The sequence below is a fragment of the Cucumis sativus genome, chromosome 5, assembly GCF_000004075.3.
Source record: "Cucumis sativus cultivar 9930 chromosome 5, Cucumber_9930_V3, whole genome shotgun sequence".
Classification (NCBI taxonomy): domain Eukaryota; kingdom Viridiplantae; phylum Streptophyta; class Magnoliopsida; order Cucurbitales; family Cucurbitaceae; genus Cucumis; species Cucumis sativus.
In genome coordinates this window covers 5,129,370-5,148,182 of record NC_026659.2, presented here as the reverse complement: position 1 = coordinate 5,148,182, position 18,813 = coordinate 5,129,370, and the positions used below count along the sequence as shown (strand labels likewise).

General features: G+C 31.6%; 2 protein-coding genes across 8 annotated transcripts; one reads left to right on the top strand and one right to left on the bottom strand.

Annotated features, from left to right (window-relative positions):
* The first annotated feature begins 5,924 nt into the window (after nucleotides 1-5,924).
* On the top strand, nucleotides 5,925-10,619 carry LOC101215868 (mitochondrial substrate carrier family protein B). 4 transcript variants are annotated; one of them, XR_004216824.1, is made up of 9 exons: nucleotides 5,925-6,080; nucleotides 6,228-6,500; nucleotides 7,418-7,594; nucleotides 7,716-7,865; nucleotides 8,328-8,429; nucleotides 8,516-8,586; nucleotides 8,684-8,751; nucleotides 9,095-9,202; nucleotides 9,952-10,619. XR_004216824.1 is itself a non-coding variant. In XM_004149900.3 (8 exons), exons 2-8 carry the CDS (start codon nucleotides 6,264-6,266, stop codon nucleotides 10,191-10,193), a joined length of 1,047 nt encoding a protein of 348 aa, XP_004149948.1. In that variant the 5' UTR covers nucleotides 5,925-6,080; nucleotides 6,228-6,263; the 3' UTR covers nucleotides 10,194-10,619. The 4 variants fall into 4 exon arrangements, 3 of the variants coding, with proteins under 3 accessions (XP_004149948.1, XP_031741674.1, XP_031741673.1); XM_004149900.3 differs by lacking the exon at nucleotides 9,095-9,202; XM_031885814.1 differs by having other exon boundaries at nucleotides 9,095-10,619.
* Nucleotides 10,620-14,141: 3,522 nt separating this feature from the next.
* On the bottom strand, nucleotides 14,142-18,587 carry LOC101217536 (protein DA1-related 2). Of its 4 annotated transcripts, none has more exons than XM_031886444.1 (12): nucleotides 17,958-18,587; nucleotides 17,585-17,787; nucleotides 16,921-17,008; nucleotides 16,704-16,824; nucleotides 16,380-16,500; nucleotides 16,102-16,185; nucleotides 15,794-15,913; nucleotides 15,462-15,674; nucleotides 15,327-15,389; nucleotides 15,100-15,218; nucleotides 14,774-14,841; nucleotides 14,142-14,687 (listed from the first exon to the last, which is right to left on the bottom strand). In XM_031886444.1, exons 1-12 carry the CDS (start codon nucleotides 18,001-18,003, stop codon nucleotides 14,347-14,349), a joined length of 1,587 nt encoding a protein of 528 aa, XP_031742304.1. In that variant the 5' UTR covers nucleotides 18,004-18,587; the 3' UTR covers nucleotides 14,142-14,346. The 4 variants fall into 4 exon arrangements, with proteins under 4 accessions (XP_031742304.1, XP_031742305.1, XP_011654967.1 ...); XM_031886445.1 differs by having other exon boundaries at nucleotides 17,585-17,760; nucleotides 17,958-18,586; XM_011656665.2 differs by having other exon boundaries at nucleotides 14,774-14,832; nucleotides 17,958-18,581.
* Between the last annotated feature and the right edge of the window lie 226 nt (nucleotides 18,588-18,813).

Genomic DNA, 18,813 nt, shown 5'->3' with positions numbered 1-18,813 from the left:
ATTTTAATTTATTTTGCTATTTTTAAAAATGTTCATTTTTCTTATCCATTTCATTACTTTATTGTCTTTGCTTTTATCTATTTTGTTATTTTTCTTAAACAACTCAATCTCATGTTGAAATAAACGAGGTTGCATTTGTAGAAATTTATTGGCAAAGATCTGCACCTCATATAAAAGTAATTTGCTTTTTGAATATTTGAATTCTTATTTTTCTTTTTTTCTCATTTTTAAAAGATAGAGAGAAAGAAAATAGAATGTATAAGAAAAATTTGGTTACTTTCTTGTTATTTACTTTTATCATTATTTATTTTTTACTTTTCCTTTAAAAGATAAAAGTAATGTATAATGAATATGATAAAAGTAAAAAGTAGCAAGAAGATAATAAATTTTTCCATATACATTTTCTTTTATTCTCTCGATCTTTGAAAGAGAAATAAAAGAAAAATAAGAATTTAAATTACTTGTTATATGAGGTGGAGATCCTTGGAAGTAAATCTCTACCCAATGCAACCTTCAACTAAGTTTATTTCTAACATGGGATTGAATTGTTTAAGATAAGGAGGAAAAAAAAAAAGCAAAGACAATAGCTTAATGAAATTAACAAAAAAAATCCACCTTTTTGTGCAGAGATTCTCTCTAAGAATTTTCTTCTTCTTCCCTTTTCCAAACGATCAAGGTCCTTATTTATAGACCGGGTACTATAAATTAGAAAAAAAATAACAAGAATAAAATCAAAATTTGATATTATATGTATAAAATAAATTTTATTTTTTTCTAAAATAATATAAATGAGATAAAATTATTTCTTTTTTTCTAAAATAAATAGAAATAAAGTAAATGTGATATTAATATTTTTTATTTAAAACAAATTAATTTCTTTTCTTAATGTGACACTAAAAGATTTTATTTAAAACAAACTATTTTTTTCCTAAAATGAGTAATAAAATATGATGTTATAAAATTTGGTCTAAAATGAATTAATTTCTTTTTCTTAAAATGATTAGATAGGTTCAAAAGAAAATATTTTTTTCTTTTCAAATAAAACATTTTTTTCTAAAAAAAATATTATTATGAGAAAAAAAAAATCTTAGTCACTATTATTATTCTTTTTAGAAAAATAAAAACGTTCAGCCTTTTTCTTCTCTCTAAAAAATAAGGAGAAAGAAAAAGACATAAAGAAGATGTTTTTATTTATCATTATTTCATTATTTTGTTTTTAAATCACAACTCTTAACCCTTATTTTCATTCCTCTAAAACATAGAGGGAAAGAACGAGGGCGAGAAAGTTTTATTGTTATTGTACTACGACTACTACTACTACCTAAGTCAATCATTTCTAATAATTTATATTGTTTTCTTTAAACAAAATCCTACGACGGAATCTAGGAAATTTGAGAGTCCAATTTTCTAGAATTCTTGAAGTAAGGAATCACATTTATGGAGTTCAAAATTTGATCCTAAGAAAAAATGATTTTAATTAATGTTTTTTTTTTTAAATCTTTTTATTGGAATACTATTCCTATAACGAATTTTGAGAAATTGTACTAATTTCTCACTTTCTTGAGCCAAGAAAATTTTCTTTCATATAGTCTAATTGATGGAATGTTCTCCACTTATTTATGAGATCATTGCTTCAAATATTGAAGTAATGTGGGGTAAAATAAGACATTAGTTTTAAAATAAATTAAAGAATATTTTCAATTTAAAATTTAAAATTTAAAATTTGGCCACCGTTTTTTAAATGGGTGTTGTGGGGTACCAATACCTTCTTCATACACAAATGACTCCCGAAATCAACTCAAGTTTTCGTAGACCATATTTTTTTAAAAATTATTTACTTTATTTCGGTGTCCAATCACACCATAAAAAAGATTGGTAGCGACTCTTATTTTCTTTTAAAACTAATTCTTTTGAGAACTCGACCGTTTCGCGTCGTATCAGACACGTAGCGACATCAACAGCAGCTAAAAACTAAATAAAACATGCATAGTTGTACTATAAATAAGTATATGACTAATTCAACTTTAGGCATTTAAAGTTTGGAGAGCCTTTGAATTTTATCATTGTCCACTCCATCTTGACAGATTTTGTTGTCAAATGAAAAGATAAAAGCATGTCAGTAGAGGTAGCAAATCATGTATTATATGTAACCCTGTTAGTCATAGGCATGCGTGACTTTGATGTAATATTAGGCATGAATTAGCTACATGTTAGTATAGATTACCCGCAAAGAGGTAGTTTTTAATCCTCATGCAAATCTTAACTTTAAGTATAAAGGGGTCGGGACTGTGGTTCTGCCCAAAGTGATTTTAGTTCTGAAGCCAACAAGCTGCTCAACCAGGGTACTTGGAGTATCTTGGCTAGTATAGTAGACACTAGGAAAGCTGAGGATTCTTTGTCATCAGAACCAGTTGGTGAGGGATTATGCAGACGTTTTTCTAGAGGAAGTTTGAAGCAATAGTCATGAATTATTCCCATATTGAGAGCTTCGTACATAATGACATCTACAAAGTTGGAAAGAGCTTAAGGTACAGTGCAGGAATTACTAGACAAAAGCTTTATTTGACCGAGTGTGTCCCCTTAGGATGCACCAGCGTTGTTTGTCAAGAAGAAACTATGTTGTCATCAGCGTTGTTTGCCAATCAAGGATCAAGTGTTTTTTTGTTGTCAATGTATATGTGGTCTATTATTTTAATTTTAAAATATCTCGGACTAATGTGTTTTGCTATTCTAGGTTAGTTAGGCTAGTTTATTTTCTAACTAGTTTTTAAGACGTGTCATGCACGTAATATTTGTGTTTCATTTTTGTTTTATTGCATGATTTTTTATTTCCAACAAGTTCTTTTTTTTGTTAAGTATCTAATTCATTTTCAATTGACAAAAAAATTTCTCCTCATCCAAGCTCTTATATATACTATAGATTAGCAAACATGAAACTTTGGTACTTAAAATACTCAAATTTTCAAGATTAATTTTCAAGTCAAATCTTGAAAATTCTGATTTGGTATTCGATGTTGGTAAAAGAAAATTAAAGTCACATGAAGTTAAGGAAACACAAATAAATGTATGATCTTATCAATATCAAAGAGCAATCAAAATTAAACAACCATCAAATAACAAATAAAAATTATTATGACAAAAGAAAGTAATCAAATAACAATGGGATAGTACTGAAATGAATATATGAGAAGACTAATTAAAATGGTTAAAAAAAAAGTAAAATGTAATTAAATAACAATCATATAGCTAGCAATCAAATTTCATCAAAAGTCCATGGATATACGAGTGTATTCTAAACTTTTGAGTTTCAATTTCTTTTTCAAAATTGGACTTTTGAGGATGGACCTAATTTTTCCAAATGTTTTTATCAATCTGTCATTGCCCCTAATGAATAACATAATTGAAAATGAGAAAGATGTAATAAAAAATGAGAATGATAAATTTGAACCAAAAATGGAAAAAAAATTTATATATGCAAATACGTAACTCATGCAATTAGACTATGGAGTCTGCCTTATTTAATATTTTTCTCTTCTTTGTACACTTTTGTTCTTCTAAAATAAGTGCATGTGTGGTAATTATGATGGGATTTTCTAACTTTATCATACAATAATTGAATTACTCTGCCTCTAACATACTTCATGTTTCATGTTTCTGTTTATTTAGGCTTGGTAATACCAACTTGGTATGTAAACTCGTACTCAAATTTATTTTTTTTCACAAAATGAAAAAAGAAACAACTTATTTTTGTATAAATAATCAATCCAAACTATGAGTTTCTAAACGGCAACATTTCCTACATATACATTCTTGGAATTGGAATAATCGTGACCCGCCCTTAAATAACTTACCCTAATTTATTTTAGCTAAAATATTTAGATAATGGAATCTTTTCAAAAATATAACCAAAGCGGAAAAATATTTATACCATGTACAATAATTTCGAAAACGGAAAAGCCACATGCTTACAATAAAAAATTCAAAAAGTGTACGGATTAATTAACATCGAATGACTAATATATTTGGAAAACGATATTTAGATTTGACTATTCTTTCCTACACAATCATTTAAATTTGATCATGATTTGGCTTTCTAAATGATTTTTTTTTCATAATTTTTTTGGTACACGATTGTTTTACATTGATCGTTTTAATTTAAGTTGTCGAATCTCAACAATTTTTTTCAATATTCTTTTGTACTTATTTATATTTGGAGAATGATCATTTAGATTTCGCTACAACGATTTTTTAAAGATTATTTGTACACGATTGTTTAGATTTGACTATTTTTTTATACGATCATAGATTTAACTATCCAATATCTCAAAAAAACATTCACAATCTTTTATATTTGAAACAACCAAATAACAATTTTAAAAAAAATAAATAGACCTTTTATATTTGTTATACGAACTTGAACCAAATAATATTTTGAAAAAAAATTAAAAAATAAACGGTAGAAGATAAAAAAACGATGAGAAGAATAAAAAATCGCAGAACGGAAAGAGAAGAAAAACAATGAATAAAAAATGAACAAACTTGTAAAACTTTTTTAAAAAATGACCTATTGTGCAGTTTGTTATATTTATAAAGATTAACCTTATATAATACTCGTTCATACTTTAGAATTTTCAAATTAAGCTCGATATCGTTATATTTCTTATCTAGGTTTGAATTGGATATATATAATTCACACATGCACGTACGTGTTTGATTCTTTTTGGATATAGTTAGTCATGCTATTGATTCCTTTGATTTAGAATACTTGCTATTTTTTTTTGTCATTTTATTCTTGAAAGGCAAACACTAAAATTTAAAGATTCTTAGTTTTTCAAATTTTAATAGTTTTGAATTTTTTCCAACTAATTACAAAAACACGTGTTTAACATTGACAAAATCTAGTTAAGAAGAGATTCGTCTTACCTTTGTAAATTATCATGTGCAAAACAATTAGATAGCACACTAAATGTAAAGTTTTTATGACAGACTATTTGATGCATAAGTTAATTAATTTTTAGCACAAATAGGTCACATCAAGCTTTCTAGGGAAGAAGATGAACTTATCTTATATGAAACTATCATGTTGCTAAACCTACGGCATTTCTCTCATTCTATTAAAAATAATTTAAATTTTCTTTATCTATTTATAAGAAATAAGACTCTCAAATTTGGATCAAGTCAGACAAGGTGTGAGATCATAAATGCCACAGAGAATTAAGCTCCAAAGAACGGGACAACTCACTCTCCAAAGACAGGACAAACTATTTTGCTCACACTTCATTGATATTTTGTTTCTTGTCTATGTGAAGTCCATTTTAGACGAGATAACTTTTGTAATTTTACGTTCATCTTTGACTTTATGTTAAATCTAGATAAAATTATTTGTAACGATAAATGAGAATATTATAGGATGTTTTGTACATGTTTAAAAAAGAAAAAGAAAAAATAAAGCCGAATAGAGGCGTTGGAAGGATCAAGTGGGTTGTATTATAATATATATGGAGCTCCACCCACAGGCTATCTTTATAACCTTTACCTCTCACTTACTCACTCAGAATATTCCAAAACGAAAGAATCACATATTCCAACCAAACCAAACTATCCACTCCACCCGATTCTATGTTAATCCTAATGCAACCGGGTCAATCTTCAACTTTCTCTCTTTATCCCTATCTTTTTCTCTTTTCAATTTACTATCTATTTCCCCCTCTATATTTAAAAAATATTCTACTTTTTCTTTTTATGTTTCCAAAATCTACAACTTTCATTTTGTGAATTTTCTTATTTTCTATTTTATCATTGGATTTATATATATAGTTTGATGAACATTTGATTACGGATAACATCTGACAGAAGCCTTGTCAATACGATGACACGATACGAGTGCCCACACGGGATTGGAGTTCAATGAATTGGGTGAGGTCGGTGATAAAAACGACACCGTTTTGAAATCCAATTCGGTACAGCAAAGACGACGTCGTATGCCAGCACCACTCCATCTTCTTCCTCTCTCTCCTTCATTCTTCCTTCAATCTAACGCAGTTACTCAAAACCTAGAACAACACACAGGGAAAATCAAGGTTTTTACTCTTTCTCCGCCTTCATTGCAACTTCCACTTCTTCCTACTACTTCATCACTTCATATGCTCTGATTTTTCCTTTCCTTTTCTCCTTTTTTCTCTTCCTTGATCTCTGTGTTTTTACTGTTCTTTCTTTTCGTATTCAAGATTATTGATCAAGAGGGTATAGGTTTAATTTAACACATGCAAACGGAGGCCAGGGTTAGTGTCATGATGGAGGGAGGGCAAAGAGCTCTCAGTTCTGCTCATGGTGGGGTGGTTTCTGTTGAGGGAGGTACCAGAAATTTCGCTCCTAAAAAACAACAGTCCCTTCAACAATCGCAGATTGGGACGGTGTCGCAGCTTCTCTCTGGAGGTGTTGCCGGTGCTTTTAGTAAGACCTGTACCGCGCCACTTGCCCGCCTTACCATTCTATTTCAGGTTCGTTTTCTTTGGTTTCCGTTGAGTATTCTTGTTGCCATCAACTTATGTGTCTTATTGCTATCCCATTAGTGTTTTGATTTTAGGGCTGGTTTGGTCTGTTCTCATTCTTCTGAGGCTACTTTCGGTTTGAAGTTAGGTTTTTGGTGTATGGAAATTTTGGGTAATCACTGTTCTTCTTTATCCATTTCCAGTTTTTCCCTCTTTCGCAAAACATTTTCCTGAAGCCTATATAAGCTTCGGAATACAGTTTTTGGGTTCTGTACTGGAGTCATATTGACGCCTTTTGCATTATAACCAAGTGAGGTGAGAAATATGCTCTGGTAATACAGGTGGAAGGTTTCAGTTTTTTCAAGTAATTGTGCTTTGTGATGAGAACCAGAATGTATGATTACAATGTGAATGCATTTGTTGAACTCTTGTGCATATGAGTTATAGAACATTTACTATCTGATTTTTTAATTCTTTTATATTATTGGTGCTTTGGTTTATGCCTATTCTTTCGTTTTTCTATGGCACCATTCTAAAATTTGACTCTTTTCTTGAGATGTATTTGCTAAGCTGTAGTATTTTAAGTTGATTCCTTCCAAGAGGTCCAGGATCGTTGTTTTTATCTAGGCGCTCTTGAAGTCGAATGGCACACGTTTTATTCATTTGTATTCTCTTTCAACAAATTTAAGACCTGTAAAGATATTATTTGTTTAGAAAAAGGAATTTAGCTTATTTTAAATGCAGATATCATAATTTAAAATAAAATAAGCACGTCCTTAACTGTGCCTTAAAACTGAATTGGTCTGTCAATTTAGTGTTATGTTTCATGGCTCTTTTGGTATTTTCGATTGCAGACTTGCTGTGTAGTGTATTTGCATTTGATATTCATGGATGTATAATTGCCTTGGTACTTGTTATCATCTCAGGTGCAAGGGATGCACTCTGATGTAGCATTGCTGAAAAAAGCCAGCATTTGGCATGAGGCTTCACGAATTATTCACGAAGAAGGAGTAAGAGCTTTCTGGAAAGGGAATCTTGTTACAATTGCTCATCGTCTACCTTATTCCTCTATCAATTTCTATGCATATGAACACTACAAAAAGGTTGGTTGTATCTTTCTTATGAGTAAATACCATCATATAGTTTTATATATCGAATTAATTTATGTTCGCATTTTTTCTTTTAGTTGCCTTGATCTTAATTGATTGTTTATATGTTATGTAGTTACTTCACATGGTACCAGGTCTTGACCGTCGTAGGGATCACATGAGTGCAGACCTTTTAGTTCACTTCCTGGGTGGTGGCTTGGCAGGAATTACAGCAGCATCAAGTACATATCCGCTGGACCTTGTAAGGACTCGCCTTGCTGCTCAGGTGAGTTCATATGGTTGGCAACTTCTTGTAAACAGCTGTGTATTGCCCTTAACTTGACTGCCTTGTTTTTTAGTTGTTTGGCTCCTTGGGTGTGGGATGTTGTTTTACATGTAACATGCCTTTGGACACTTTTCTGTGATCTTTCATTATACTTATTTTTGTTTTTTCATCCCGAGAAAAGGTAAAAAGAAAAAAAAAAAGGAAAAATAACTTACTTCCTTGGATGGTAGTTAACCTTGAGAAGTGATTTTGATGATCATTAGACTGGACTGTTCTTAAAAATTGAAATCAATGGGCTTGGTTGTGAGTGGTCTTTCCGTATCATCTTATTATACTCTAGACAAGCTCATTTGGCATGGCATCTGAGGTCTTTGTATATTCATAGATTGTTCATCTTGATTTATTTATCTTTTAGTGTGGGCACTTGTTTCTGTATTAATTTCATAGATTTGTTCTTCGTAGACAAACGTGATCTATTACAAAGGTATTTTGCATACTCTGAGAACAATTTGTAGAGACGAGGGTTTTCTAGGTCTTTACAAGGGACTTGGAGCAACATTACTGGTAAGCATTTTGTTACTCTCTGAGTAGTTTTCTAGGAATATGAATCCTGTTTAGAAAATTTAGCTCACCAATTCTGTCTGGTGCAGGGTGTTGGTCCCAACATAGCTATCAGCTTTTCTGTGTATGAAAGCTTGAGGTCTTTCTGGCAGTCTCGTAGGTAAGGGTTTTCAAATGAATTCATCAGTTGTATGCTGGATTGGTTGTTGTTGTCTACATGTACTTCCCCTAGAAACTTGTTTTGAATTATATTTCAGGCCTCATGATTCTACGGTATTGGTTAGTCTGACCTGTGGCAGTCTATCAGGCATTGCATCCTCTACAGGTGAGTGATCTCTGATGGGTTAATTTTCAGAGAGAATCAATTTCTATGGGGTTTTTCTTTGTTTATGTAATATTTCTTACGCTATCTATCTCAGCATTTTATGGATATGAGTGGTTTCTTGGATCTGATTTTCTTTTTTTTTTGCTGGCTGGAAATCACTGCCCTTCATATTTAATATTTCTTTTTACATGCTGTCTTACCATGAGCTAACCTACTGTTGTGATGGTAAGCATAGCGCTGGACTAGCCAAGTTTTAATTCAACTGCATTTTGTTTAGTTAAAAAAATGTCAGTGCAAAAAAAGAGGTTAATACATATAGCTGTTTGCCATGCTTTTGATGCAGAGAAACAGGCTGTGGTGCAGGCTCTGCACCAAAGTATTTAACCAGACTGACCCTAGAGACGTCTCACCAGACAGGAGTTGTGTTTTGTATGGCATTATGAAAATTTTAGTAAGGGAGTTGATAAAAATAATTCCATATTACCACCTTAAATTTTTATTATCATAAGTTCAAAGAATTCTTCCTAAAATTGGTTTTTGTAAAGCTTTACGGTGGGGTTTAAAGGAGGTCGGCACTGTTAATCATATACCTATACTAGAATATCATTTTCAGGTGTGAGAGGTGCCCCGTTTGAGGTATGCTTGTCACTTGGGCTCTCTTTTACATTTGTTACTGATTTGTCAATCCTTGAAGCCTAAGTAGTACATCGTCTTTGATGTCTTTGCCTTGGTCGATTATTATGTGTATGAACCTAGAACCATTCTGTCTATGCCTGAGTTATCTTGTGGAAACTTGGGGTTGATGATGCAAACATGCCAGCATAATCGTGCATTTTGGTCCATTACTAATTTGAAAGTGCTCTGTGAATAGGTCCAAAATTGAGCATTTCAAAGTGGTTAAACTACCGAGATTAGTATACAACCTTTTCTTTTGTATTAAACAATAATTGAACACCAGTGGGTTAGAAACTTAGAATCGTAGTTTCAGAGTACCTGGCTTTAATGTCTGCATACTTCATTTTGCTTTCCAGCAGCTTTTCTCTGTTTGTGTGAAATTTGCTGAAATGCGATTGTTGCCGATTTCAACTTCGTGCCACTGATGTGTAGTTGTTACTCTATGAAGTGAAATTGAAGGTCATCTCTAACTGCCTACTTAACTGTTGAGCTTGGTTTATATTATGTTACCACTATAATTTGCAGCAACCTTCCCCTTGGATCTCGTGAGGAGGCGAAAGCAGTTGGAAGGAGCCGGTGGGCGAGCTCGAGTGTACACAACAGGCCTTGTCGGTGTATTCAGACACATATTGAGAACGGAAGGCTTCCGTGGTTTCTATAGAGGGATTTTGCCCGAATACTATAAGGTCGTTCCTGGAGTGGGAATTTGCTTCATGACCTATGAGACGCTGAAGAGCCTATTAGCAGATGCAAATTCAAGATTGTAGTTGAAGAAAAGGTTCTGCCGATGGAAATGAGATTTTGTGGCAAATAACAAAGAGAATTTGTTGGTGGGAAATCCTCAAATAGTTTTGTACTTTCAGATTGTAAGATGTAACATTTTTCCATGTATAGATATGTAGAGGTTCTTCAAAAATATACAATATGTAGCGAAAAGGAAAGGGTTCTTTTTTTTTTTTTTCTTTTTTTTCTTTTTTTTCTTTTTTGGTACTTTTGTTTGGAAAGGTTGGGCACAGGCGCCCATAGTTGGTCCACATTGTGAAGCAAGGCATTGCCACAATGAAAGAGGTATTTTTTCTGTTTACTTAACCTTAAAGATAGAGCAAATGATTTGTATTGAACCATTTTCTGCTGTGATTTGGTATGAATACTCACGTCTTAGTTTATTTATATGATATTTTTAAGATTCTTAACTTTGGTCCTTACTTTTTAATTTGCATTTATTTGCTTCTTAAAGCCTTGTTGGACATGAATTTTCTACTTTAATTTTTGTTCCTAAAGTTCAATTTTAGTTCCTACACTTTCAAATACCTATTTTAGTATTTTCAATGATTTTTAAAATTGGTTCCTAAAATTGTTATAAATTTCAAAATACAAAATTCAAGGACTATTTTATTGGTTTTGCTATTAGTTTAATCTAACATTATCGTTTCTATTGATTATTTCTAAATTCAAATACTATCCTTTAACCTTTTTACTTAATTTTTAAAAATTGTTATTAATTTACGAGTGGGCTATTTAAAGAAAATTTTGCTTGAAATTTATGTGTATATAGAAAGATTAGATGTATTGTTTATATTATAAATAAAGTCGACCATTATAATGTTTTGTTGCATGTTGGAATTGTTTGTTTAAATATCAATATGGTGTTTGTTATTTTGATTAATGGCTAATATGGTGTTTGTTATTAATATGGAGAAAGAAAAAATTGTACCGGAAGTGTTAGACTACATGAGACTTTTATGTAAGTTTATTTGACAAGAAAAATAATTTGACCTCAAAAATGAAAACTTACACATTCATATGGTATTTATCACATAATCTAATGTTTAAATTAGAAAGTGAAACAATGTGAAATCTATGTTTAAATTAGAAAGTGAAACAATGTGAAATCTAGAGAGTTTGAGCAAAAGATTCAAGTTACTTCGTATTAAAGCTATAAATAATATATTTATAACATAGTATGATTTAGGTTTTCTTTTTTACCTTTTGAAATTTGATTATCTAATAACGTAATTGGATCTTATGTGAGATTTTTGAGCTTGAAGACATATTGAGTACTCCAACTAGACTCCTCACCCTTTGGAGGAGTCGAACTCAAATGTCTGCCAACTCCCTCCTCACCCTACATTGATAGATATAGATAGAAGTACATCCGATTGTTAAATCTTTCAATATACTTTTGTTTATTTTACAATATGTGAAAATAACTCGTTTTCTTTTTACTTGTTTGGTATTTAAAAATTATAACTTTTGTTTAGATGGGTTCATAAAATTTTAAAATATCCAATGTGATTCATATATTTTAAAACAATAATATTTTTATATCTTTATTTGCAAAAGGTCTTAAAAGTCTCTTTGTACAAAGAAAAGATAAAAAGAAAACTTATAATGCAAAAGCTTTCTCTTTGTTTTTTTTTTTTTTTTAATTAATACAAAATAATGCAGTATATTTTAAACTTTTTAATGAATAAAGTATAATAAAAAAATTGTTTGAAAAAATTAAATAAAAATAAAAATAAAAATGGTCCATTTTTTAAATGAATAATGAACTAATGTGAACGAAAAAAAAAAAGATTGAATAAAAGTAGAGTTTAATGTTTATGAGAGAATAAAAATATTGAGATGTTAGGCTTATTTTTGATAATTTATAATAAAATTTTACAATAAGGACAAAGTTGACATCTTTTGGTAAATCTAAAATTTGAAATAAAATCTTCGAAAGTTTACTTTTCTTAAGAATTAGAATAATGTGAGGACAAAAGTATGAGTAAAATAAATCATAAAACCTCAATATTCTTTTTTTTATAAGAAGAAAAACCTCAATATTCTTTTATGATTTATAAATAGTAAAGTAAGAAGATGGTTTTTGTTTCATTATTATTATCTTCATTCAAATATATTAGATTATGTTTAAAAACAAAGAATTAATTATTTAGTTATGATTCAAATTTAAAATTTGTAAAAATGTTCATAATTTATAAAAACAAAATTTAGAAACAAAGGAAAGGATAATTTATTGTTTTTAAAAATATATTTTCAAAGGTTTTTGTATAAAATTATTTTGAAATATAAATATAGGAAAGATGATTCTATTAAAATATAAAAATAAAAAGTGAATCATGAACTTAACATCAATTCATTTAGTCAATGTGTTTATGCGAAATCTGAAGACAAAAGAAAATCTTTAATTAAGAAAAATGAGAACAAAAGTATGACTAAAATAATTTTAAAAAGTTTGCAATATTCTTAATCTTTGAAAATTAAAATATGGAGATGTTAGGGAATGAATTCTTTCTACTAATTCTAAACTATTTTTTTTAATGGAAAACTTAGATATTGGAAAGAATTTCAGAAATTATTGAAAATGAAAAACTTGTGAATAAAGCTAACACAATATGCTTTATTGACAAATGATGAAAATAAGCCAAAAATGTTCACTTTGGAAGAGAAAAAGAAAATATTGTATTTTATTAATCGATAGAGTCTATCAATGTCTATACGTATACTATTGGTATTTATCATTCATAGAATTTGTTATTTTACTTCTTTAATATTTTTGTTCATTTAAAAAACCCAGTTTTCATTAAAGTTTTTAGAACATGTAAAATTATTTTAAATGACAAAATTGTTAAAGATATTTCGAAGCATATCAAATTTTAGTTTCTATATGTGATAGACGCAAATAGACATACTACGATCGTATAGAAGTGATAGATATCAATATAAAAATTTGTCCAAGCTTTACAACATACAACATATTTAACATGGTAAATTAGAACAATAACATCTTCTAATTAAAAAGAATAAAAAAGGAGTACATTCGAAACTATTTAGTACAAAAACATAGCACTAAAATATTTACAGCATGTATAACAAAATAAAAAACTTAATAAACAAGCTATTTTTCAAAATGTTTCAGATTGAATTTCAATGGCTTTGATTTCTTCTTTCTCTTCTTCTTCTACATTTTTTTTTATATATTTTTTAAAATCATAATCATTGTTCTATCGTTATTGTTATTGTTTCATTATACTTCTACTATTATTAATTTTGTTTTTGATCAATCATCAATCTTGTATTATTTTTTTCAATGTATCGTAGACACAGATGAACTATATGATTGTTTACAGTAGGACTTTTCAAAATAATCGTTTATCATGAACTACACAATCGTATATTATGGATTACATGATCATGTACCATAAACTACACAGTCGTGTATCATGATCTACACGACCATTTACTACAACTATTCGAAACCATCATTTGTCATGAACTACTTGATTGTATATCTATACAATAATGTATTATAAACTACACACGATTGTATAACATCATCTACACAATCGTTAACTAGGACTTTTTCAAAACTATCGATTATCATAAACTATGCAATCATGTATCATTTCTTACACGATCGCGAATCATGATCATTTAGAAGAAAAATTACACATGCATGTAGCGATTAGTCGTGTGTTGACTTGAGTATTTTTTATTGTAGACCTGTGAACTTTTTCTAAATTATTCAATATTTTATCGGGTTGTTGTATTTTAAAAAAAGATAAAAAAACATTTTTTTTAATGACAAAATTATGTAATATATTGACAAAATTTTAATACCATGACTAAAAGCTAGCAAAAACTTTCGCCAAAGGATATCAAACAGTAAACAAAAATCATCAAAGAATGTAGGAAAACAGAAGAAAAGGAAATAAGCTAAAGAGTTGAACACTTTTAAATAAGTTAAGAAGAAGAAGAGAATACATGTTATTGGAAAAGAGACTTTGCTTTTGAACCAGATCATGTCTAAACCAAAGGGAGAATAAACAGAGTAATTCCAAACTCTCTATATTGACCTCTATCTGGTAACAAAAACAATCTCCCCCCACATCAAACTAACAACACCACATCGTTTTATTATACGGGAAAGCTTCCGGTCATCGAAATATGGTCGAGCGTTCGGCGCAATCCATATTTGTTCACAGCTGCATTTGCAGCTCTGAAACCTTCCCCATAAGCTGCCGAGGCATCGTTAGCTATTTGGTGCATAAAAAACTCGCCCAGTTTGTTTTCGGCGGAAGATCTACCACCTTTTTTTGATGATAAAGAGTAGTGGGATGAGGAAGAGGAAGAGGATGAGGATGCGGTAGATGTCGAAGGTCCTGATTTAAACCCTGGCATTACTTCTGATTCAAGCCACATGTAGGAAAGTACTTGACATATACCTTCTTCTACCTCAGGGTTAAGGTTGCGATATCCTATAATTCAAGTTGCATCCGTATCCGAGGTTAGCATTATGGATCAAGATTTGTTAAAACGGAAAGGGAACAAGATGGAGCTTTACCTTTTAGCCGTAGCCAACCGTGCATCAACTCGTGCGCAAGAATAGCACCTGTTAGTAATCTGTAAAAGCTAAGAGTAAAAAAATGGGGGATAGCATAAACTCGGCAGAAGAATCGTGGTATAGAAAGAAAGATATAGTTTCTCTCATGTTGTGTTCAAAAACGAAAAAGAATAATAATTTAGTAAATGATCTCCTTGGAAAGCTCAAACATCATGAAGTTTAAAAGTAGTTCTAACTCTGAGTTCTATTTTTCTCATTTTGGATTATTATCATACAAACGTTAAAATCATCAATAAATGTCAAAGTATAAAATCAAGAATGCCTACCTTGGGAGACCATAAAGAACAAGAATGGCTGTAACTTCGCATTTACGGGTCAGCTTCTGCAGTTGAGTTTTCATTCCTATGAGTCGCCGTTGCCCTCCCATTCTTGGCCTCCCGAGGATCTGGACATGATTAATGAGAACAATTTCAATACCTATAAGAACTTTGATCGGCTAGTTTACTATTTTGAATAAAAATGCAAAAAGTAATACAACTCTACGAAAACATACACTGGTGACAGTCTGCTCTTCAGAAAGGCATAAACCTCTAGTCTCAGGCATGTGATGGAAACCCTGTAAAGAAAAACTGCTGATCAGATGAATTGCTTTATAGTTACAGAAGAGGCGTAAAAGATAGTCTATTACATGCTTCTCCCCAACAATAGCTTCATTTAGCGCCTGTCTTTCAACTAGAAGCATGGGAATTTGCTGATCTATTCTCATGTTCATTCCTTCGTAGTAGTCTCGAATGGAGTGGTAGAGTGGTTGGCAGTCTCCGGTGTCCATGATAGCAGACTCCATGCATTCTAGGCATAGGCTCCGTCCATCTCCCAGAGAAATATATCTTGCATTCCAAGACTGCAAGATTATATGGAATTGTAGTTAGGACTAGAGGGAGAGACCTCAACCTCATCCAACCTAAATGGAGGCAAATAACTTATCATATGGGAACCAATCTCAACTATTTTAATTGATACCTCCAAACGCTCGCAGCTACAACAACGGGCTGTGCTGTCATGTTCATGTGATGGACAATACTTTTGAGACCAAAAAGGATGACATCTGTACTCGATCAAACCAGCTCGATTTGTAGGGATCTGAAAGTTAAGAACTGAAGAATCAGAAAAATCTATTTGATCAAGGAAAAATGTGGGATCCAAATGCTTCATTATCACTAGTGAAAGATATCAAAGCTGTCCGACAAATGTGTGGATTTTCATTTACAATCTACCAGTAACGTGATACAGAAATTAATGTGCGATGAAGACAAGAATGAAATGCTTACAAATTGGTGGCAGACTTCACACTTTGGATGAGTCAGCTCTTTAAAACAAGATTTGTGATAAGGATCTTTCCCGGACAATGAAAACTTCAATCCACGGGAAAAAAGAAAAAAAAACCAGTAAGAAACAACATAACAGAGATGCTCGACATTGTAATTAAAAGGTATGCAGCATTGAACTTGACTGAGAAGGAAATGGAAACAGAGTGGAAAGCATAACTAGGAGAAGAAAATCACAGCTAGGATCTTGAGATCGAAGGAAGGATAGAATATTAGAATACCTCATGCTCGGTAATAGGATAGCCACAAGAACGACAACAAAAGCACCCAGGATGGAAGAAGGTGCCCATACATCCTAAATAATTGCCATAACTGATTACACGATTGCAGCCACCACAATATCTGGGAATTCAAGAAATGATCATGCATATACCAATTAGACCATTAGGAAGTAGACCATCTGATGAACTAATCCCAAATCCTAATTGCTTGAAAGAATTTGATGTCTAGTTAAGTTAAAGTCATATATACAAGTGAGTAGATCGAGAAGATAATTGAACAAAAAAAATGCTAACAAGAAACAGGTAAATAATATAACATTATACCTGTGGCTGTAGTCAGTAGGATGGTACTGAGGAGGGGCAAAAGAAGGATATGGAGATAAATTCATCTTGTCCTGCAATTCTCTAGCAATTGCTTCATCATTTTCTGTTCGCCAACGAGACCCTGATGAACGAAAAAGAAGAATGAATCGATCTTAATGATTCATCTTCGTGGTAGCACAAAACATTTAAAAACCAAGCTCAGTTTAGGGGATCATACGGTTTCGCTTTTTTACATCTTCAGCTAAAGAGAGTGCAATTGCATGATCTAGTTCTTCTTTCTCCTTCTGAGCTCTAGAAGGATCATCCTGTTCAAATAACAATTCAATAAAGAACTGTACTCATTCAACCAACATTATTCAAATGAAACAGATTTACTTTATTAGCCTGTTTTACACCATGATGGGTTTTTCCTTAAACATGCTCCCTTGGCTATTAAAAATACAATCAAAGAAGGAACATCAAACTTCAAAGATTGTTCAAGTACAAAGTCCTTTAAAAATGAATGAACAAAACAAACCATTGATTAATTAATAATCAACTTGTTTTCTGTTCAAGTCGGTACAAACCAAATAAAACATCATGATTGCCATAAACTACAATAACTTTAATTCTTCTTTCCAAAAGGAAAAAAGGAAAAAGGGGGATTTCAAGTACTTCCAGTAAGCTATATACATAAAGAGCAAACAATCTATTATCCAAAACCACTCAAAAAAGTGGGAAAAAAAAAAAGGAAAAAAGAAAAGTCAACTAACATAGCCTGTTACATCATATACTTTGTCTGCTAACATATCAAACTTCATTACAAAAGTTGAATATCTCAATGATAAGCTAACCAAAGAAGATCTAACTAAAGAAAGGGGAGAAAAAAAACAGAAGTTCACCGATGATCTAGCCGGAGCTCGCCAGACCATGTTCTCCTGATCACCAAGAAGTTGTTGTGGATGACGGCCACCACTACCACCACTGCCACCACTGCCACCTCCACCGCCGCCACCTCCCCTGTTTCCTCCTGACCGGAAAATTCTGCTCAACCATTTCATCCACCCAGATTTTTTCTCTGCGTAAGAAGAGGAAGAAAAATCCCCTGTTCGTCAACAACGACGAAACCCAAGAAGAAGAATAAGGAAAAATCCCCGAGCGAATAGAAAGAACCCAAAACCCCAAACAGGTTCATTAAACCCTCGAATGAAAATTTAAAACGAAAAACGACGAAAAGGGTATAGAAATGAAGGAAAAGAGAAAATAGATAGATACCAGAAATGCAAGGCTGAGAAAGATGATTGAAACCAGGAGGAGCCATGGAAACGTTGATAAAAGGGTATATGAATCAATCGGCGGAATATGATCGAAACGAAAAAGGGTTATGAAATCGAAAAGGACCCAGAGAGAGAGAAGGGGAAAAAACGGTAAAGAAGAAAAGGGATTGAAGAACAATGAAATGGGCATCGTTAAAAGTAGTACAGAGAGAGAGAGAGAGAGAGAGAGAGAGGGAAGGAAAGAAGAGAATCTGTAAGAGAGAAAGGAAGTGATGAGATGAGAGATTCTTGGCTTGGGAAAGCAATGAAGAGAAAAGTAGAAGGGGGAAAAATGGAGGGGGAATCTGCTGAGAGGGAAGATGAATAAAGCAACGGTGGAAGAAGGGCTGAGAATCATGAAATGGGCATAAAAGCCATCTTTTAAGAGACAGTGTGTACGCTCAAAGTTTTATACAAAAATGAAGAGATTGAGATTGGGGAATGGGTTTTGGTTATTACACGCTTTCCATTTGGAATTTTGATAAATTTTTTCTGTGTTCGTTCCATTAAAATAGCTTCAATTGCTTTGCTTTTTAAGTGGGCAAAACTCAAAACTTTGCACCGTGAGAACAGAGAAACTCGTTGACATCCTCTGGGGATATTCTTCCATTTTCCTTCTTCCTCACTTCTATGTTCCTTACTTCCTTAGTCAATCAATATCACCTATACCTATTTTTAAAAATAAACCAACTATACCCTATTTCTAACTGCTTTTATTCAAACAAAAATATATAACAACCCACCCAAATATTTTACACTTTCAAAAAAAAAAAAAAATATTATTCTTCTAAACAATTATAATACACACTTGCTTG